The 22,317-nt window shown below is 39.6% G+C and overlaps 1 protein-coding gene across 9 annotated transcripts; it reads right to left on the bottom strand.

The window, feature by feature from the left end:
- Positions 1–932: 932 nt before the first annotated feature.
- Positions 933–22,285, bottom strand: RNF170 (ring finger protein 170). Of its 9 annotated transcripts, none has more exons than XM_027899655.1 (8): positions 22,256–22,285; positions 19,498–19,555; positions 12,599–12,742; positions 7,663–7,738; positions 6,198–6,306; positions 5,169–5,242; positions 2,820–2,924; positions 933–1,298 (listed from the first exon to the last, which is right to left on the bottom strand). In XM_027899655.1, the coding sequence occupies exons 3-8, from the start codon at positions 12,733–12,735 to the stop codon at positions 1,029–1,031; spliced, it is 771 nt and encodes a 256-aa protein (XP_027755456.1). In that variant the 5' UTR covers positions 12,736–12,742; positions 19,498–19,555; positions 22,256–22,285; the 3' UTR covers positions 933–1,028. The 9 variants fall into 9 exon arrangements, with proteins under 9 accessions (XP_027755456.1, XP_027755526.1, XP_027755939.1 ...); XM_027899725.1 differs by having other exon boundaries at positions 19,469–19,555; positions 22,256–22,273; XM_027900138.1 differs by lacking the exon at positions 19,498–19,555 and having other exon boundaries at positions 12,661–12,742.
- Between the last annotated feature and the right edge of the window lie 32 nt (positions 22,286–22,317).

Here is a 22,317-nt window from a genome sequence, read left to right as displayed (position 1 = left end):
ACATTTCCAGGATTTCTTTGTGGTCCCTTATCACAGATATTTTTCAAGGTAATTCAGAACACCTTCTATCCACATCCAAGTCAACCAATCAACCAAAAAACTCCAACTGGAAATCAAACACCCCAACATCTGAGCTGTTTAGTAATTGTACTGCAGAATGTACATTCAGGTTAACATCTACACTGTTCACGTATGTGGTAGTGAAAACATCCAGTTCTGACTTCTTTTTTTTGATTGCTATCTGAAACTTGAGGGTCCCCTCCAATCAGCTAAATGTCTTAACACAACTAAAGGAATGCAAACTCTCATTTCGGACACACTGCCCTGACCCGAAGCAGTGCAGAACACTCTCCTCCGTGACAGATTCCCTGTGTAAACTCCCAAATACAAAAACAAAATGGCATGAACTGCAAGCAGCTGTACACAGTGCAGTTCAAGCAATACTGGAGGTGCTACCCTTGCTTTTGTGAAGCATGTGGACAACAGCAAACTGCGGGGTGATGAATGACTGTAACGCGGTCTTTGGGTTTCTTCTTCACAGAGACACACAAAGCTACTTTTATTTCAAAACACTCTAGCCCACAACAGGAAGACATCAAACAATTCAGCCATGATAACTGCACTGTGAAGAATTTCTGAATTTTCTTACGCTTGTCTAGATCACTGAAATGGACTTACTGTTTGTAGTCCTTTACTAGAATTTTATTTTCGCAAACCACAACACACCAGAAAGGTGTTTCTTGCTTTGATTAGATACAGCTGTTCATCAGGTGGAAGTAGATGAAGGTAGTTTATTACAACATAATAAAACTAATCTCCTCCTTATGAAGCACATGTAATGCACAAATTAAAAATTCCAGTTAAGCATTACCACACATCAACCCTTCATACTTGTATGAGCCAACCAGCTAAGAAATTGTTACTGCTAAAACTGTACACAGGCACCTTGCCATATCATACTTACATTATAGTTCTCTTTTTTAAAACATTCCACAACTGCCTCTGCTTTTGGGCCATTTCTGTCCATTTCATCTGTTCAGACGCTGTGTCACCACTTCTCGGTACATGATAGAGATATAAATCAGCAGAAGAAAAATGACAAAGAAATCATCCAAGAAACCCAGAATTCCAAAGAGTGCTTCAGGAAGAAAATCCAGAGGTGAAGCCAGGTAGAGCAGGGCTCCAATTAGGCAGAGGAATATTCTGATGCGAAACATCCAGAAGAGGCCCCCAACAGAAAACATCTCCCTGAAAGCATGTCGCAGTAAAGTGGGCAGATCCATAATTCTTTCCATAATCTACAACAAAACCAAAAGTTAACACTTGGCTTTAGCAACACATCCATGCTAAACTGAAACTTCTGCTACTGCATTACAGATTAGAAACTCTTAGTTTATAGGAATTAAAACAAAAACCAGTAAGACAAGACCTGACTTAGTTTTGTGGGGTAGTACGTCAGATTTGGAATAGATATGTTTTCAAGAAATAGTCAAACTGTGTTACTGTGTGATGTAAAACATACATCACTAGAAAATACATTGCCATCTACTATGAAGGAAAAGCAAGGCCTACTGGAGGAAAACAAATGTACTAAAGAACCTTTAAATTAATCCATTCTTGGCTCCTTTCTATTTTTCTACTATGACTCTGACAGCTTAGTGAGTGACTGCTCCACAGAAAATATTCAGGTTTCTGTTGTGAAGAGGGGAAAGGGGTGAACTTCTACACTTTTTTTAAACCTGCTTCTTTCTACTATACAGTTCCTACACAGGGCCATTAAACTCCATTAAAATGAGTTATTGCCAAGGCTAAAAAGACTTTCAAGAAAGGAATTTCGTGTGTGGTTAAGGCAAAACACTGTGTATAAATCGAAGACAGTTCATCTAGTCTAATTAGGGCTTTAGTGCAGACTTCTGGTGAGATCTCAGACAGGTTACTGGGGACTAGACACAGAGCCCACAGAGAGGTCTAATGGAGCCTGAAAGGTTGTCTCAAACTATTCTGGATCAAAAGCATAACTGCTTTGTGGCTTAGAACATAAAAAAAAAAAAAAAAAATCTCCCTTTTCTGTCTCTTTGGACTGTAAATTTTTCTTGCTGATGTTTTCTTACTATATCCAAATCCAATGGACAAATGAAGACAAGCAGGGAGTTACTAGCATGTGCGTGCGTGCGTTTCACCTTGAGAATCAGAAGACAGGCTCATAGGGTTGACATTCTAAAGTTTGCATAACTTTGACCATATCTCTTAGCTGTTTATAGAAAAAAAAAATCAGGTTTTCATCACTCAGAGAGGAGAATAAAGACTGCAGTATAATCTATAAGGAAAATTAAAAAGTTGAGACAGCATATAGCTTGAAATCTGAGGAAGAAAGGCGCAGAGTAGAACCTTTTCTAATCAATGTAAAGAGAATAATCAAATGAATATTTTTACTTGCAGGTCATGTATTTCAGTAAGTATTTTTACTAATTATTGATCCTTTCAAAATAATGACTCATACCTAAAAAACAGCTTAACACATGACCAGGAAACTCAAGGCTTATTAGCAGTCCTCACTTACAACGAAAACACAGGTTTCCGTACATTTCCACAAATCACAAATAAATAACTTTGAGGTCTTGGGTTTGACCTAACTGTATAAATGTGAATTTCCTAAAAAAAAAAAAAAAGACTTGCCTAGGACCTAGGCATCATGAAGAGAAAATCCATATCCCAGTGAAAAAATAAATAAAAAAGGAAGAGGGGGAAAAAATGATTAAAAAATGCTCTTAATCTCTCCTAAAATCACTGACTTCTGCCCAAGTTTACCCAAAACTTACAGATCTGGGCTGTCCAGAGAATCTCCGATTGTAATCACTAACATCTTGAAACACTTGGTTTGCACCCTGCTGATCTTCACCAAAGAGTGGTAAAAACAATGTTACCTGGGTACAAGAGGGAGATTATGTTACATGTGCCACTGTCTTTTAAATGCAGAGATTGTGAACCATAAATAAGAACAGTCATCTTTAGTTAACTACACAGAACAAACTTTGGTTTAGTTGAATATTTATTGGGTGAGTAAACTGAAACTAAATAAACTAACATGGATACTGCTATTAAGTTTTAACTAATTAATTGCTTGCAACTCTTTATAGAATATTAATTTTTAAAGAGATTGTTAAAAAAAAAGCCCAAGAACTTTCCTTTTAAAAAAGACTTACAGATATTTTTTCTGAACACCTAAATGTTTTATGTTTCTTAAGTGGGACAGACGATTATGAGAACAAAGTCAATTTACCAAATTAATCTAATTTTGTTTCTTAAATTGAAAATCAAATAAAGCAATCAATGAGGCCTTTATTTTTCAATCTTTAGAATGGCCTTGTATGGCAACAAACAAGCAGCAACACTTATATTTTTGCTTATGGGTATTCATACCAAGATGAAGGAGAATAATACAGAATAATAAATGAACAAAAAAGATTTCACTCTTCAGCTCTTTTGCAAGCACAGAGAATTCCGCTCTGTTGGGTTAACTTTCATGCAAACATAGAGCAATATGGAAGGACATATTCACAGAATCACAGTATCACAAGTCCAACTCCGCCCTGCACAGGACCAGCCCCAAGAGTCACACCATGTGCCTGAGAGTGTCATCCAAACTCTTCTTGAACACTGTCAGGCTTGGTGCTGTGACCACTGCCCTGGGGAGCCTGTTCAGTGCCCAACCACCCTCTGGGAAAAGAACCCTTTCCTAATATCCAACCTAGATCTCCCCTGACACACCTGCATGCCATTCCCTCGAGTCCTGTCACTGGTTACCCCAGAGCAGAGATCAGTGCCTGCCCCTCCTCTTCCCCTCACAAAGAAGTTGTAATTGCTGTGAGGTTTCCCCTCAGTCTCCTCTTTTCCAGCTGAACAGACCAAGTGCCCTCAGCTGCTCCTCACAGGGCTTCAAATCAAGGCCCTTCACCATCTTCATGGCCCTCCTTTGGACACTAACAGCTTCAGATCCTTGTATTGTGGTGCCCCAAAGTGCCACAATATTCACATATATCTTGAATCTGTATGGCAGTCAAATTTAGAAAATGGCAGCATGAGCAGATCTACATTCAACTCCTAGCCCTGCCACAAACCCTCTCTATGACTCATGTTGTTCATGTGTACATACTTCCCCTCCCCATTTATAAATCAGGGTGAGAATGCATACGTAACCATGCAAGCAGCACCACCTAACTTACCTCGTACTCAGAGGAAGGTAAATGAATATAGATGTGAGGAAAGACACTAAAAAAATCATTTACTTTCCCCCTTCCTCACTTTTGGCTTTTGTGTCTTTTTCCTCACTGGCTACACTCTAAACCTACACCTTCTCCCTCCAGCCATACCTATTATTCTTTCCTTCATCTGTGTTTTTAGAGTCATTTGTCCTGCTGAAAAACACAGTCAAAGCAGGATATAATGGAGGGGCAAAGGCAAGAAGAAAGTTATACAATTCATCAAAAGTTAGCAGCTTTGTAGTTTGTGCACTGTTATAATATACTTTGGTTAAAACATACACTATCAGACTCAAGAGATCCTAGGAAAGAGTTAATGAGTTGCAGGAACATATTTCAAACTGACAATATAAGTAAGTTGCGTAGGAAGTAAGTTAATGCTTGCTCTACAAAGCTCAAATTAATAATACATACAAGCTAAAAATAGGGACAAAATAAGAAATTGACATGGATAGGTTTTTCTGGTAAGGAGAGAAGGAAGGGAGAGGGTACTTCTTAGAAACCAGTAGTGCACTGCCTACTGGCAGTCTTCCACAACAGCCAGGCCTCTGAGATGCAAGTTCTCGTAAAGAATTTTTATTACATCCCAAACAGAAAGGACCATTGTTAAAATCTCACAATTTTCTGTTTTCATATACTCCTTTACAGAAAAACTGGCTGACTTATCAGTGCTGTTTGCTTACATTTGAGTTGCAGGAACAATCTGTATTTTTTGAGCCAACTGGCAATGCAAAAAGTTCAGAAAAACTGGATGTCCACTACTCATGTCTCACATATCTCTCTATTTAAAGTCAGCTTCTCAGGCTTCTTCATCTGTCAGCCTCACTAGTGCAGTTCACATGTAAGTGCCTCGAGGCAAGCTGTGCTAGATAGCCAAATTGTCATGTTCACAATTACTTAAAATATTACCGTCTGCCTGCAGATTGGACAACGGATGGCACCGAGCCACGAGCCGTACCTCCAGTAGGCAATAATGCAGGAACCTGGTGGAGGCAAGTCACAGGCATTTAAACTTCTGAGCTGAAAAACCCATTACACACCAAGGAAAACAACAGAAGTGCAGAAGCAGTTAGGTTAAATCTACATGTTCTCACGTAATTTTGTATACAGCATTCACTGAAGATGCCATGAGCCAACATGTTCACATTCAGTGCTATTAATGAGAAAAATCCTGAACAGGATTCAACTGAGTCATTAATTTTAAGGTATTACTTCCTGAAAACAAAGCAAATTTTTTGGCCATTAAGAAACAAATAATTAAAATTTCTGCCAGTTTAAAATGTAGAAATCACAAAAATGTCAGGAGATGTAAAATTTATCCAAAAAACCTGGCTTTATCACCAGAGTTTCAACAGATGAAGAAATATATCAAAATGTGAGTACTTTAACTGTTCTCCTAACTTGTATATTTTTTCATTTAAACAACTAGGCATGGTATGCACTATATGCTCCATAAACCTAGATTAATGCAGTGAAAGAATCCTACTGGGAACCTGGAAGAGAGGAAGCTAAATGCTATGTAGGATGTTTATCTATAAATTTGAAGAGCAGGGCCACAAAAATATTCTCTGAGATAAAGATAATACCAAGCAGAGTGTTTTACTCTTTCTAAATCAGTTTTTCTAAATGGTTCATTTCCAAATGTTTTTCAGCCTCTTCAGTTTTCTACTACAATGGAAAAAAATTTTACTCTTTGACACTTTAAAATTAACCACAGTTGAAGTCCTGATGGCACAGAAAAAAGTGAAGCACACTTTGAAAGTGTCTGTTTACTCACAAATGTATTTTCTCAACTATTTATAAAAAACTGATTTCTAATGCAGACCAGAAGTCAGTTAAAAGCAAACAAAGCTTTGAATTAGGGTGCCTGTACTTGTGGCAGAAGTTTGTACTCCTGTTCTGGTTTTATCTTTGCAGCTGGGAGTTCTTCTTGCTTACCACAGAAGAGATGCCCACAGTTTGTTTCTATAGGAAATGTAGCCTGTTGCAAACAGACTGGACAGGACATGTCTGTATAAAAGCGATGTCGATCACCAGCAGTGGCATCCTGCTGGAACGGCAGAGAAATGCAAAGTGTTAAGAGATACTATATTTATATAAGTCCACTGGGTTTAAAATAATAATAATAAAAAATTAGCGTTCATTTACCACAAGTCAAACACAGACCTATGTGAAATGAAGGAGAAATACACTTAAATGCCGAAATCAAACATACTTATACGCACTGATTCACTGAGCAAGTTCTTCTTGTGACCAGCCCATTATTTTCCCTTCATCTGTTATGTAAGTCTGTGCTTCACGGTTGAAGACCACAAAGAAAGAACCTCCTTGGTTCTTCACATTGAGTTAGGCTAGATATGCTGAAGCATAACAACCTCAGATCTATATTGTTATGTCATTATCCTAGACAGTAGATTTGTCCAGAACCAGGTAACTGAACTGTGTTGCTTACCAGCTGCAGCATTTAGTGTTTTCAAGACCAAGCACAGACACCAGTTTGTGTACGTCACTGCCATGAAATAGTCCTTCTCCTCATTTTGCCCTATTTGTCTTTCCCATAAATATGCTCTGTCATTACTTCAAGAAGCACCACAGTGAAAGACTCTTCTCAGTATTCTCCAGAAGAATGGCTTTTCACTCTGGGGCTGGTACTCAGCAATTGCCAGCAACCTGGCCTAGACTCTATCTGTCAGAACTAGATGCAGTCAGAGACTCATGGAATGGTCTGAACTGCACCTTTAAAGATCACCCAGTTCCAACCCTTCTGCCATGGGCAGTGACACCTTCCACTAGACTAGGTTGCTCCATGCCATGTCCAGCCTGCCCTTGAACACTTCCAGGGATGGGGTGTCCATAACTTCTCTGGGCAACCTGTTCCAGTGTCTCACCACCCTCACAGGAAAGAATTTCTTCCTTATGTCCCGTCTAAACCCACCCTCTTTCAGCTCAAAACCATTGCTCCCTATCCTGTTACTGAAGGTTTTGGTAAAAAGCCTCTGTCACTCCTTGTTGCTTGGCTCTTGCTGCTGTGCCATTGTTCGGCTACACACTGTTTATCAGTCTAAACATCTAACCCCTGCCCTGCCTCGGCAACTGTGCTCCAGATTTCCTTTCCTTCACCACTGAGTTCCCAGGAGCACTGCAGGAAGCGCACAGCTTCACCCAACATACTCCACCTTGTGGCAAAAACTTGCTTGAGAAAAAGAACCTGCCAAATGATTAGTCTTAATTACTTAATGCACTCATTAGGAAAAAAGCCCATGTTATCTCATTACTTGATGAATTTCAAAGATGGCTCTGTACAGTAAGTAAGCTTCTATAACCAGCTTCTTCCAGAACCACAGCGAGGTTCTACCCTACCCCACTTCAGAGAGCAGAATGATGGCAACGCTCAGCACAGCACCTGCTCCGTCTGAAGCTGCTGACGAAGAGCTCGCACTAGCTCTTGGTTTTCGGGATGTATGTTCTGATGTTCATTTCTGCGAAAGGAAACACGAGCAATAAAAAACACTGTGACCCGACACTGAAAAATAAGCCATTGGAAAAAAAAATATGAAACTTGTACAAAGGGCAAAAGGATCATTCTTTCCTGCTTTAAAGGGTTTTAAAGGAAGTACACAAACAATTAAGGAAACAGGACATTTATTCTGGATCCTAAAGTTACTTTGGACATTTAAAGCTGTATAGCAGCATGATTTTTCAGATAGACTCCATAATCAATCATTAAATCATGTTAAAACTAGATCTGAATCTGAAAAACAATTAAGCCATAAACCAACAAAAAATGAAGTTGCTTGAAAGCTTTTATATTAAACATGCAGAAATAATTTTCATTTATGTCTCCACTGCTAGATTTTTACTTGTTGCCTTACTCAAAAAGATGTATTAGCTTTTCACTTACTGCCTAAGTTACAGAGCTGAAACCCCCTAACTATTTCAATTTTATCTGCTACATAACATTTACATAAGAAAGGGTAGACAAACTCTTAGATTTAGAATGTTGAATTTATGTAACTATCAGCAGACTGGATATAAAAAGAAATCATTCTTTTAAAATCACTCTTTTTTTAAAAAGAAGGACTCTACAGGCAAGAAAATGACAGGCTGGAGATGCCAAGAGGAATCATAGGAAAGGGACTCACTGAAGAAAGGAGGATGGATATATTACAAATTTTAAATTCAAAAGCACAATGGGAACTGAATTGGAGTTAAAAAATACGCTGGCAACAATTTTTATGCTTTATTTATTCATATGGATGTCAACGGTGGTACATTCTGCTCAGCACTCTAGAGGTCTCAGCTGGATTCTGTTCTCCATTTTGGGCTAAATGCATAAAAACATATAGAAAAGTTGGAGGAAGTTCAGAAGAGTACAAGAACTACTGCCCACCTTTTTTAAACACTAAAGAAAGAAAGAAGAAGTGTCAGTTCATATGGAAGACTGTTCTTGGAGAGAAAAGGGGACAGGATAAGGCTTTCATTCTATAGATACGAGCAATTATTTCCCACAGTTATCTAAGGCTCATGGAAAACCATTTCTTTACTGCTAAATGTACAAAACCAGAGAAGATCACTTCAGGGTATTGTGATCTATCCCTGACTAGAAGTTAAATTAAAAAAAACCATTTTGCAATGCTTCCAGTGTCATCTAGGCAAGCTGATCCTCTATCAGCGGTGAGGGCTGAATTTTTAGGATATTTTTTGGTTGCAGTTCTGTTACAACATTTCAGTGGCTCTAGGGGCTTCTGCAATATTTTTCTTCATTTAATGCAGGCAATCACAAAACTGCACTACTGCTATGTTTGACATTTTGTCTACTTCATTCTTTCTTCAAGGAGGAATAAACAAGCCCCGTATTTTTCATGCTAATACTAACATGGCTATCTGTAAAGGGTAAATCTATCTAACACTAATGTGGGTGACACATATGGAAGTTATATAATGGGAAGGCTCTATTAAAACTCTTCTTACCCACCCTGGGTCTCCGTGAGTCAGGTTTTGTGGATGTTGGCTGTCATACATGCTACATGTATAGAAGTATTTTCTTGTTTAGATGCTACAAAAAAGACCGTATTTCACACCTTCAGTTTGCCAGAACTTTTGATACATACTGAAATTCAATTCAATTCACACACAAGTAGAAAGTGTGAATTATAAGCAAGTTTAATTTGATTTCTCCTCAAACAACTAATTGCAAATTTGCTGCTAAAATGTTGATTTATATGACTTTACCCTAGCATCACATGCTAGTCTGAGCAGATGAGAGCATTTGTAGAGCTGTAGAGGTACAGCACATACTGTCACTTATGCATAAGATGACGAGGTAGCAAAACACTGTGCAATATTCAGGAGGGTGCAGGCACAGCTCAAGACATATCAAATTCACAACTCCCGTCATGCAATTAGAGTGAGAAGCTAAATTAAATAAATGAAAACCAGCATGGTGCTATGCAATTAAAGGTATTATCAAAAATCACAAACCAGAAAGAAATAAAGTAAGATGCAAAGGCTTTTCATTTCTCCCCTTCGGAGTGCTAGCACTCCAAAACTTAAGGAAAAAAAGTCCCACGATGCGGAAAGATTGTATTATGCGCCACAGAAGGCCCCACCAAACTACTATTATTGGAAGGAGGAAGGCTGACTGCTTATACTGTGTGCACTGCCTCACAAGAAAAGTGAGGGACAGTACTTATGGGGACTGGTGCATCACTGTGCAGCGATGGCCACTGCTAATTTTCAAGGACTAAGATCTCACTTCTGCTGAAAATAAAAACTTGATCTTATAATCAAACCACATGATGGGATAGAAAAATGAGATGGAGCAGGTAAGTCATCTGGGACAAATATGGAATCTCCAGAAGGGAATTAAAGGGTCAGTCTCCCTTTAATTTGTTGACTAGTCTGAATTTTTAGAGTCTCACTTGTGACAACCTGCTCACCGGTTTTAAAGATGATGGAAAAAAAAAATCTGGCTTCATTTTATCAAAATGCATAGTTCAAAAACATACATGCTTTACAAAAAGCCTATCATATAATACCTGAACTAAACATCTGCAACTTGGTACATGTGTTAATTATGGCTAGTAAGTTTCTCTGCCAGAAGCACGACCCCCTTTGGCTCGTGCCATGATGTGATGTTTCACTGAGTTCTCAGCGCTAGAAACAAGTACAGCAACCACATCTCTTAACAGTCCTTTCCATATTCCGCTTCTGCCTCCTAAAATATACTGTGACAGCTACTCACCTACTTTCCCTTTTTATTCTGTTGCTGCAACTGTGCATTACCCTAAGCGCTCTTTCATGTATTCTTACCCAGGACCTGTTCCTACCCAACTTAAGTATTTCAGATGCCATGTAGAGAAATATGGGTGACAAAGAGACTGGGCTAATAGGCACAGTATAAGGACCACACAGACCACTGTAATGCCTAAGGTAACAAGATAAGAAAAAGAAAATACCCTTCTTCTCCCCCACTGTGTGTTAAATAAATTAAAAGTACCACAGTTTTTTTACTGGACAGATTTTCTACCACAGTGTGCAGATCTTGATGGTGACAATACAAAGGAGGTAGAGGAAAAGTGCTGCTGAACACAGGCAACTTCAGAAAGTACCAAAAGGCAGAGAGGAGAGATAAGAGGATGCTGGTAAGCCTGTCAGTCATCACAGAATCACAGAATCATATCATATGATGAGTTGGAAGGGACCCACAGGGATCATCAAGTCCAACCTCTGGCCCTACGCAGGACATCCCAAGAATCACACCACATGCCTGAGGGTATTGTCCAAACACTTCTTGAACTCTGTCAGGCTTGGTGTTGGGACTGCTTCCCTGGGGAGCCTGTTCAGTGCCCCACCACTCTCCGGGTGAAAAACTTATTCCTGGTACCTAATCTAAACCTCCCCTGACGCAGCTTCAGCCCATTTCCTCGAGTCTTGTCACTGGACAAGACTCATGCAGTGCAGAAATAAACAAGCTTCCAGACTTCCAAAGCCTGCAAGCTTTGTGTCTGAGTTTGTTTACCCCTCCAAAAAACAAACCATACACGTATGTAGCAGGATCCACAGACAAACCTTTTACCTAGGTCATTACACTGCAGAGGTAGTTAGTAACTAGCCCTTATCTCCCTCCCTAAGTAACCTTTCATCATTGATGTATCTCCTCCCTGAACTCCAGTTCTGACTGAACTCCTGCTGCTCTTGCCCACTGCTGACCCTTGTTCCACTCTCTGGTTTTTTTTTCATGTTCCTAACTTCCTTAATAAAGTTCGAAAACCAACTGTTACTTTTGTAGTATTTTAAACCCAATTTTTAAACTAAACGCAATTCAAGTCACAAACGCCAAAAATGCCAACATAATGGACAGACAAGTCCTTAGAGAGCAGAGAAAAAAGAGGACATCTTGAAGCAACCTGAATAACTGGAACAGTTTTGGGGAAAGAAGGCAAGGTGAAGTGAATATGTTTCTCTTAAGATTTCTTTGTGGTCTCCTGGTCCTGGACAGCAGCACTGCCTTGCGGTCCAATCAAGCTTTCCCATGTCTAGTTTCCTCTGTAGCTTGCTCTCAAGTAACTCCTACCCCTCTAATATTTCTCCTACGGACATGTCCTCCTCAGTAAATTTCATAACGCCAATGTGTCACTAAAATTGAGTTCTCTCGGTTGTAAAAAGGATTCTCTTTTCAAAAGTCTACAGACATCCATAGAAACAAAAAGAAAAGAAGCCAATCTGAAGCTCAGACTCATTTTCCCAAAACACACAGGCTAAGATATTTGCTAATTTGCATAGAAAAACTCTGAAATGAAAATAAGCTTCGATGACTTGACCATTAAGGGTTATTGAATTCTGAACTTAGTGTTTTGTTTTATGGAAGCATATTAAAGTCCACTCTTTTAACACCATATATTCATCTATAAACAAATCAATTTGTTTGAGTTTGGAGTTTTTTGGTGGTTTTTTTTTTTTGTTTGTTTTGGTTTGGGTTTTTGTTTGTTTGGTTGGTTTTTTTTGGAAAGAGACTGCAACTAGAACCTACATTGGAGGATTATGTACAGTTTTAATTTCGGAGTCCTTGTTGACAAATTTGTACTTTGTAACCAAATATGACAGAGCAGCAATATAGACAGTGAATTCAGCCATTTTTCAGTCTTAAGGAATGATGAGAAACGTACCATCTCATTCTGATTGCGAGTTAAACCACGAAACAGAGTAGGCGATTAAACAATCACTTCCTTAAATGTCAAAAAGTCACAGTTTTTATGCAGCAATGCAAATATCTGTCGAGAAAGTCAGAATTTCATAAATGCAGGTATGGGGATTAATTCCTGTCAACATATTCTCACCTTAAAAGCGTATATACCAGAGCAGCAATGAAAGTGAAACTGAGCACAACTGCCACCAGTACCTGGTCACTTATTCCTTCTATAACTGAATCATTATCTAGCTTCAAACTCTGAACTTCTGCTTGGTGACTGGCCATCACAGCTCTAAAATGTAAAAAGAAACACACACATATACATATATATTAAAATGTAAGTGTGCACACATATACTTTAAACTTACTTACAAACAATATGTATATTCATCTATTCATACACACAACAAATTCCTGAAGAAACAGCATAGTCATTTCTGGGGGAAAAACGTTGGGGTAAAAACATTGCTGGGTAAAAGAAGAAGGAACGGATCTACTTTTAATTGAAACTGAGCTTCCTGTAGAGGTCTTGTGAAGTAGCAAGCAAATCTTAAATGACTGTGTTGTGATTTAAAGATTAAAAAAAAAAAAAAAAAAAATCACTCAATTTACCAGGGAATCTTTAAAAATAAACTGCATAGGAATAGGTCATTACTGAATTGGACACATTCTAAGGACAGATTATTTAAAAAAATTATAATGACTCTGCATTATCAAACATTTTAGCTATTACATGTCACATAATTTCTGCTAGGCTATGCCAACATAGAAACCTAATTTTCGCTACTTATGTGAATAAAGAAACAAGAACATTTGGCATTTATCTGTTTTTAGTGTTTAGTGCCTATTTGCATACACAGGAATTACCCAATGCATTATCCTTTATCTGTCTTATCTGTGCTTTACCATCCTTCAGCTGGAAACATGGGGAAAACTTGGAAAAAAAAAAAAAAAGAATATTATCAGGCTTTCCTAGTTAGACTCATTTGTTTTATATTAATTTCACATATGTAGCCATCAGAGTGACTGGCAGATGCTAACATTTATTAACCTACTTCACTAACCTACAGCTGGAGACCCGCAAAATAAAGTTTCCAACACACTGCTACATCATTCCTGCTGCAATCACAGTGAAATGAACAACAGCTGCGAATATTATGAAATCAGAAGGGTGAAGCTAACTCTGGCAAATGGCATAAAGAGTCATACTGAAGCTATGTCCATACACAATTGAGGTATTTTTCAAACGGAACTGACATCAAATCCCAGTATCAGTTTCTGGAGGCAGGTAAGACTGGTATCATTTGCTCTGTTTCCCAGTCCAATTGTGTGTGCGCCTTAAGCTTGAAAGCTCTCATCAGTGTTCCTCTGCACTTCACAGCCCATGTGTCATTTTTTTAATTTAAACCTTGCTGTGTAGCAAACACCACCAGACACCCTCTGGCCCTGAATTAATTGCAAAACTGAAATGAAATACAAGTCTTTAGGATTTTAGTGGATACCTGGAATGACTACTCGGGCAGTATTTCAACACGCCAGTCATTGGCTAATTTGGAAGTGTCATCTTTTCCATAAGACAGCTAGTCTCACCCTCCTGATTTTCTCTAGGACGAGCAGTGGAGCTTTTTTTCCCCCAAGCTTCCTTACACTTGTGGGGGCTCCCCTCTGTAGCAGCAACACAAGAAAAGCTGATACATTCTAACAGCATTGTTGAAAAGGGTAAGTGGTATAGTACAATAAAGTACTGTAAGAGCAGAGCAAACTCATGGAGAATGGAGATTCCTTTAACGTCGTGTTTTTGGGTTTTCACTGTGAAAACCAAAATGGAATGACGAAGCATATATAAAGTGAAACAATAAACTAAGTTATCGTAAGCGTCCCAATCTGAACTGAGACTATTATTTCTGTAATTACAGCCATAAGTATTTGCTAATTACAGCTTTCCATAAGCAACCGCGTCATAGTCTAACTACTGAAATGTCATTTAGTATTTGGAAGGAGTAACTTCTCCCGAAGGTGGAACACCAGTGACTCATCAACAGGCGTGTTTAAAGTAGGTCAGTATTAACACAAGTTTCATATATACGAATGAGTAAAAGACCAGATCTTTGTGGAGAGGTCTTACATGGGAACATGAGCCTGCATGAGGAGTTACAGCATTTCTCTGCGTAGGTAATTACACAGTCATATTCCTATAGTTAAAGCCATGAGGCTTTAACTACAAGGAGATGTTGTGCAAGTTTTCTGAGCAGCAATTCCCCGATGCTGAGGATCTGCACTAATAGGTGTGCTGTGATGCCTCCCCAGCTCAGTATTCCCAACCTGCATACCTAATTTCTTTGCACATCCAATCCTGAAGAGGCTCCTCTCTCTTACAGTACACCATTCTGGGTGTATTGTAATATAATAAAAGTCAAAATATTGTAAAATAATAAAAGTAATTTTCCACAACTGTGCATACTGATATCTTCAGTTCTTATATTTTCTCTCCTTAAGTACCATCACCACTCCACTAATTTTTACTGTGTCACACTGTAATTTCTGAGTTGACCACTCAGAACAAAACCAGAACTAAATGTCAAGGAACTGGTACGTGTTAATCCCTCCATTGTGCTGCATTACTTCTGTTAGAATAGACCAACATGCCAAGAACAACTACATCTCATGAAGTATTATAATTTTTTTCTTTTTTTCAGAAATACACACTGTGGCAAAGACAAAGATGACTTAGCTGTCCCTTTGGAAGGCAAAGGCACTCTAACACCTAAAAGGCCTCCTCCACTTGGCGCACTTTGAAACCAACACATGTATTGTCAATATCACACCAACTTAACTCTGTTTCCCTGAACAACCTTCAGGTCATCCACCCTGGACTCTCTCTCCCTCTCTGTATATTCCTTGCAACACTCTTAATCCTTATCTGCCTACCATTAATAGCACTCACTACATCTGCTTGCCTTCATTTCTGCTTATGCATTTCTCTTGAAATACCAAGCTACAGTGCAAAGGTTAGCAGCAGAACATGAAAAACAAACACACCTCACCTTCTCTTCCTTCTTGCACATAATGCCAGTTATTTGTATCTACTTCACCTCTTCACTTCGTAACATATATGATTTTACAAGAGCCATTTTCACACAGTGTTCAATAGATATTCTTGCAAAGTCTTTCTTGTTACATAAAACACCACTTCCTCAGACACTTTGTCTTCGCTTATCAACACTGCAAAGATGTATAGAGCGGGAGTGGAATCCCTGCCTCAGTCTCACCACCTGCTTCTATCACTGAATTCTAGAGAAGACAAGCTATCGATGCTAAAGGCTCATGTTGTTCATATTTTAACTTACTTGCTGCTTCTAGACAGCCAACAAGTGCTGAGCATATTTTCCTCATTACCTCTAGAGCTTTTTCTGAATCAGATCATTGCACAGGAGAGCTGACGAGAATTGTGTGGACTAGGAACTACAAACAGAAGGGTATCAGTTCAAAAGACCAAAACACACTTTCTCTGAATTCAAGCCTCAGCAGAGACAGTAACAATCTCCTCCATCTCCTGTATCCCTGAGTTAGCATGTTAAAAAAGTAGTGGCTACAAAGGAAAACAATGCTAAAATACACTATTAGAAAAGAATGCCTGCCTGAATGAGGAAGGAATTTTCTGATTTCAAGTCTGTTTTGAATGTTTTCAAACAAAATATTGAGAACTGCAAGCTTGCAGTTCATATTTTTTAAGGTGCAACCACAACAGCCTATGAAGACTTTACAGTGGTTTGCATGCGTGATAGACCAGATAACAGCACCAAAATAGCTGCTGAGCTCTCTTGCCTCATAGTGCTAGTGTTTAGCAGAGGTGCTCTTTCAGGTGGTACAACTAATAAGCAAGATATGGGTGATTTAACTTTTAAATAAAGTAATGAAGGCGCTTCAGTCTCCAGAGACAACCAGCATTCATAAAGACTGCATGCCAGAGAAGACTTCCAGAAGCAACTTTTATCAAAGATATCTAATCACTCCTAAAATAGTAATTGCTAATAACCTGATACAATTTCAGAGCAAGCTGATGTGGTTTATACTAAATTCCATAAAAACCTATATAGGCATACACTCTAGATATAAAACCTACTATAGGTATATACTAATTCAAAAAAATACATATATTGGTTATACTTAAGACTTTTTCTCTTTTTAGCCATGTCTTTCTTAAATAAAAGCACAATTCTGCCCTCTGTCCCAGTTATGTGATGAAAACCAAGCCACATCCAAATATACTCACATCAAAACTGCAATTTACACAATCAACTTCGGAATGTTAAAAGTAGCAGTTGCAAAGTTTAAAAAACTGACAAAAATGTTGGGCCTTTTCCCCCACGTTAAAAACAGCAAAAGAGAGGCCTAAAAATTAGTTTCCAGTTTTATTTCATCTTACCCTCAGTTTACTGGCAATTGCTTGAAGCAGAACAATAGAGAAAGGGGGAAAAAAAAGACAAAGAACTACTCCTCCATTCCACTTGGACTAGCTAAGTTACAGCTTGACATTGCAAGACTGTACTTAGACTGGGATCAGGTTTATCTGCATCAGGATTCCTGATAGCTACAGAATGTAAACAACTTCAGACTGAACTGTCCACAAAACGCTTGGCAATAGAAAGGAATGTAATTTGCTGTTTGCAAAATCATGCGATTTTGTTTGCAAAAACTGTCAGAAACTAACCAGTCTGAACACAAAACCATCTTTTCTACTACCAGTTTTTCTCAGAGTGATCACTGACACACAACGTAACACTAATTTAGTTACCTTTCAAATAAGAAGCTATACACCCTTCAAAACTTACATTTTTCCCTCTGTGGTTAGGTATCAACAGTGCTTGCAGGTTTAAGCAAAAAAAGGAGAACTATTATGAGCAACACTGCAAGTACAATTTCTTTCATTCTTGGAAACTCATACAGATCCCATGGAAATGTCAGAGCATGAGGACATACACCAGTGTGGATGCATTCTTTCTTCATTTTAAAGATTTGAAAAGTATCATTAAAATTTTTAATGTTCAACAGACAGCACAGCTGCAATATCCCATGCCATGGTTCATAAAGAAATTAAAAACCATACAGTGTTTACCATGATACGTTAAACACTTGTTGTCAGTTATCCAAAGTGAAAGTATTCCCATAGTTTTCTGAAGGATTTGAACTTTTCCAAGTTTATCTGGGAAGTACCATATGCTAATACACTCTCAAAACCACAGAGCGTTTTAGAACCCACTACCAAAGGAATGTGCAAGTGCAGTGAAAAAAAAGTAAGAGGCTCTCTTGATGTCTGAGGAATTAACAATGAGGTAACACACAAGCAATACTGCTGTGAGATACAAGTTATTAACTTTATTAACCTACGTGTTATTAACCTTATTGTATTGACTTTGAGGGTAGGGTACAATCTGCTCAAAATCAGAAAGGCAGCCTCTATAACTTTGTGTCCTTTTGGGGATGGACTGGTAGTGAACGGGATGAGGACAAGGGGATTTGGGAGTTTTTCACTTATTCCAGTTTTATTTTGAGTGTTTTCCTCCTGATGCAGTACTGGCAGCCACCATCACTACTTGAAAAAAATTATAAAGTTAAGACAGTGATGGTGGGCTAGTGTGCAAATCAGAGCTTGCAATTCCTTTTGTCAGTTGTCTTTTATTACCAAAAGCATCATCCCTGTCCCTTAAAAATGCTGCTTAATTTGTAGAGATCGTGTGTTTTCCAGGATAAGGTAATTCATCTCCAGCTAGTAAAATACTGTGAGTCACACTTTCTCAAGAACAAACAATCCTCAAAATTTTCTTCCATGGTATGAGAAACAAACAAACAAAAAAATTGGTTTAATTCAGATCAACATGTTTCTAATAAGATTGGCCTTTTAGATAACATGAATCAACTTTTAAGAATTTAAACATAACTAAAACAGAGCATGTTCTGTAATCCACCCTCTGAACACATATTACCTTATATTGAAATATCTAAGGCATAAATTTAGCACATTTAATTTCAGAGAAAAATAGACAAAAGTTCCCAAAATAAAGACAAATTCTTATATGTAGGGCAATAATTGAGACCTCTCCCATCAGAAGTCATCCAATTACTTTCTGCTTCAAGTTAGAAACAGGTCACAGCCACTGTCTGTGGTTGAGAATGGGACTTTGTGAATGGATTTGACCCAGCAAACTGGATCCCACAGTTATTAATGTTCCCTTTCTGTAAGAGTTCAAATATATGCCCAGACTGCATTTGGAAAGAGTTAACATCAGCAGGCATGAAATACACATGATTAACAGTAAAAATATTGAAGACTCTATGAGTTTACTGGCCCAAATCCTAGATCAGCTAAATCCTGAGATGATACATTTTATCCAGGTTCTTTAGTGTACCAAAGTTGGGCTTTGAAATAGCGATGTAGGCAAATATAGCATTATAAACCAGAAATAATGGCAATGATGGATTGTGTACTCCAAAGAAATGGTTCTAAGGAAAGAGAATTCATTAGCTGTTCATTTTTGTGAGCACACTCTTATTTGAATAAAGCATACACAACAATCTCTAATATTAAGTATCTCCATACATTTTAAAAATCAGGAGGAGAAATCCAAAGGGCACATTTATTAAGGGAAGTTAAAAAAAAATAAAAAAATATAGCAACCTATAGCAAAAGATACATTCTGTGAGAAGGTTGCTAAAACTGGACTTGGGATTATCCTACTAGGATTTCGTGCAGTATGTTAATGCATGATTACTATGAGTTCGCAGCAACTTTGGAGTTACAAATCAGCTCAGCTAGTACAATGAAATCACAGCCAAACTCAGCTGTATACAATATTCAGTTACATCTTCACCGTGAACCACCTTTGCTTTCAGGACTGTGCTGACTACATTCATGTGCATGCATGCCCCTCGCAAAAGAGAAAGCAAAGGGCCTAAAGAGTCTTGCCCAGAGAAGGGGAGGGCAATTTCAGAAAGCAAATAATGATTTTGTTCAGTCTACCTTAGGAACTGACCAGCTGAGGCACTTGCCTGGTAAAGCAGGTTTCTGCGGGGTCTGAGGTCAGCAGTCTCTGAGGCACATTTTTTCCTAAAAAGAAAAGAAAAAAGGAAAAAAAAAGAAAGTAGGTATTCTATTTTGCTGATGGAATCATGCTTCGCAAGTTAAAAATAACGCAGATGCAAACTCCAGATGCAATGCTGTAAGGGAAAATAATACTAAGTTATGGCACCATTCTACTGAGAAAACAAAAAAATCTCCAAACATTTTTCTTATGAGCCTGAAACCACATGGATGGCTTGAAGTAAAAAGACAAAGTCAGTGGCCTGTACAGCATTACTACTCTGAGTATCTGTCTGGGTGATCCATGGCCTGTTAAAATGATTCCCAGCAAAGTCTTGCACTGCTTTATAATGCTAAAACATACCAAAGGTATAGAGTTCTAAACAAACCAGAGGGTGAAACTGAATCCATATGCAGATAGAAGCATGAGGAAGAGCCTGACAATGCCTTCAGTTTGGATATCTGACTTCCCTGATCAGGCAGGAAGAAAAAGAAAATATTGTCACTTAATTATAATAATGTTTACTGAAATATGGTAATACTTCAGCTAAGAATGAAGAGGCTCCAAATCTCTTCCAGGAAAAGTGCCCAAGAATTCCTTATTGTAGAAAGCAACACTGGCATATACGACTTCACATCAAAAAGAGACAACAAGACAAAAAGCAATTACTGTATTTGTTTGTGTCAACAAAATACAAGCTACACCTCGTGGCAACAAGCAAAGCAGAGTAGGAAACAGGATCTAAAGGAAGACGTGGCAGGAAACCTTAATGAAAAATACTGTGTAAGCACTGTCTGTCGAAAGTACCAAGGATATTGCTCAAAGCGCACACCAAAACTCGGTGGAACGGAATGTTACAGTTGTGCAGCTTTCTAAGACTTTAAAACTCATTCCCAAATGTGAAAGCTACCTTTAAATGCAGAGAGATTCGATTTATAACTTAAACAGCATGCTATACAATGAGACCGGTGAGATGGTACTTTACTGGGAAGACCTGGAAGTTTTCGTGGCTTCTACGATACACTTTAGTTCAAAACAGGCTGCTATAAAGGGAGCACTCAGATTTTGTCCATGCTGCTAATTTATTTAATGGAAGGACTCTGAGAAACAGACAAAAAGTGGCAGCTTCTACATTTGCAGCTCTTCCTTTCTTGGTTGTTTATCTGATTCTCAGCTAGTATGAGTGCACTGTGCCTGGTACTCCATGTTGTTGCATGTCAGGCCAGTTGTTAACTGATAGGGAACTGCAAAACTTATTATGATGCCTCACATTGTCATTGCAAACTTGAGATGGGCCAGAATTTAACTGACTACTGAGAAAGTTACTCAAACTCAAGGCCACCCCTTCACAGCCTGATGGAGAGCTCCTCTGGCTGGGTCACAGTGAGGAAGCAGGAGCTCTCTGGCCACAGACTCCTTGTCTTTGAGATTAAAAATTAGTTGAATTACCTGAAGAATCACACATAAGCAATTAGGTTGGAAAAGACCTCTGAGATCATCAAGTCCAACCTACGACCAAACACCACCATGTCAAGCAGACCATGGCACTGAGTGCTATGTCCAGTCTTTCCTTAAATGCCTCCAGGGACAGTGACTCCACCACCTCCCTGGGCAGCCCATTCCACTGTCTAATCACCCTTTCCATGATGAAATTCTTCCTAGTCACCATTTGGAGCTAGTGCTAAGCAGGTAACTTCCATAAATCATTGAATATTAGAATGTTAAGGGTTGGAAGGAACATTCAAGATGATCCAGTCCCAAACCCCTCTGCCATGGCAGGGACATCTCGCACTAGACCTGTTTCCTCAAGGCCTTATCCAACTTGGCCTTGAACATTGACAGGGTTGGGGCATCCACAACCTCCTTGGGCAACCGGTTCCTCTGTCTCACCACACTTAAGAGGAAAATGTTTCTTCCTGATATCTAACCTACATTTCCTCTCTTTCAGTTCGTACTCATTTCTCCTTGCCCTATCACTACAGTTCCTGATGAAGGGTCCCTTTCCGGCTTCCCAGTATGCTCCCTTCAGATACTGGAAGGTTGCCTCCTCTTTAATTTTTACTAGAGCAAAATTCTGTTGAAAGTAAGCCACAATCTGCTTCAAAAACGAAAGGAAAACCCTATGGAGGCCACTCCTACCATAAGCCAAGCCACACCAGGTACCAGCAGGAGAACGTCTGATGTCTGTGGGTGCAAAGCTGTTTCCGACTACAAGAAGAGAGAAACCTTGTGGAGGCTGCCCCTTTCACCAGCAGGAGAAAGCCCATGGGTCCAGGGTCATTTCCCACTCTAAAAAGAGCATAAAGCCTCGTAGGGGCCGCTCCACCCACACGCCAAGCCACAGCCCGCTCACAGGAGGACGCTGCGGGGGCAGCACCCTCACAATCCCACAAGCTCCCAGCCCTGCCGGACCCCGTCCCAGCCAGCTCCTCCGCGCCCGCACAGCCGAGCGCACGCACACACACACACACACACACACACAGCCGGGGGATAAAAAAGGGAAGGGCAGTGCGCCGAGCCCTCCTTCCGCAGCCCCGCCGGGCCCGCAGCGGCGGAGGAGAGCGGGCCGCGCCCCCCGTGTCCGAGCCGTCGGTGCCTCAGCCGGGTGTGCGGGGAGCGGCGGGCGGGCCCTGCAGCCCCCGCTGCAGCCCCCGCTGTACCCCCGCGGCACCTCCGCGGTGCCTCCGCGGTACCTCAGTGGTGCCCCCGCGGTACCCCCGCGGTACCTCAGCTCCGCTCGCCGCCGCCCCGCCCCGCTCGCCGCCGCCGCCGCCGGGCGCAGGCGCGG

This window comes from Empidonax traillii, unplaced genomic scaffold, assembly GCF_003031625.1.
Source record: "Empidonax traillii isolate 1590-97213 ecotype Southwest subspecies unplaced genomic scaffold, ASM303162v1 scaffold2:size4533513, whole genome shotgun sequence".
Classification (NCBI taxonomy): Eukaryota; Metazoa; Chordata; class Aves; order Passeriformes; family Tyrannidae; genus Empidonax; species Empidonax traillii.
Note: the sequence above shows the minus strand (reverse complement) of the source record. Positions and strands in the feature narration are given on the sequence as shown.

Coding starts and splice junctions, on each gene's coding strand:
- RNF170 (XM_027899573.1), bottom strand. CDS start 15,832: ATGCTCAGCACTTGTTGGCTGTCTAGAAGCAGCAA. Junction 12,743..15,797: donor TGGCTGTCTAGAAGCAGCAA/GTAAGTTAAAAT, acceptor TTTACATTTTAG/AGCTGTGATGGCCAGTCACC. Junction 6,307..7,662: donor AGCAGCTTCAGACGGAGCAG/GTGCTGTGCTGA, acceptor CCGTTCCAGCAG/GATGCCACTGCTGGTGATCG.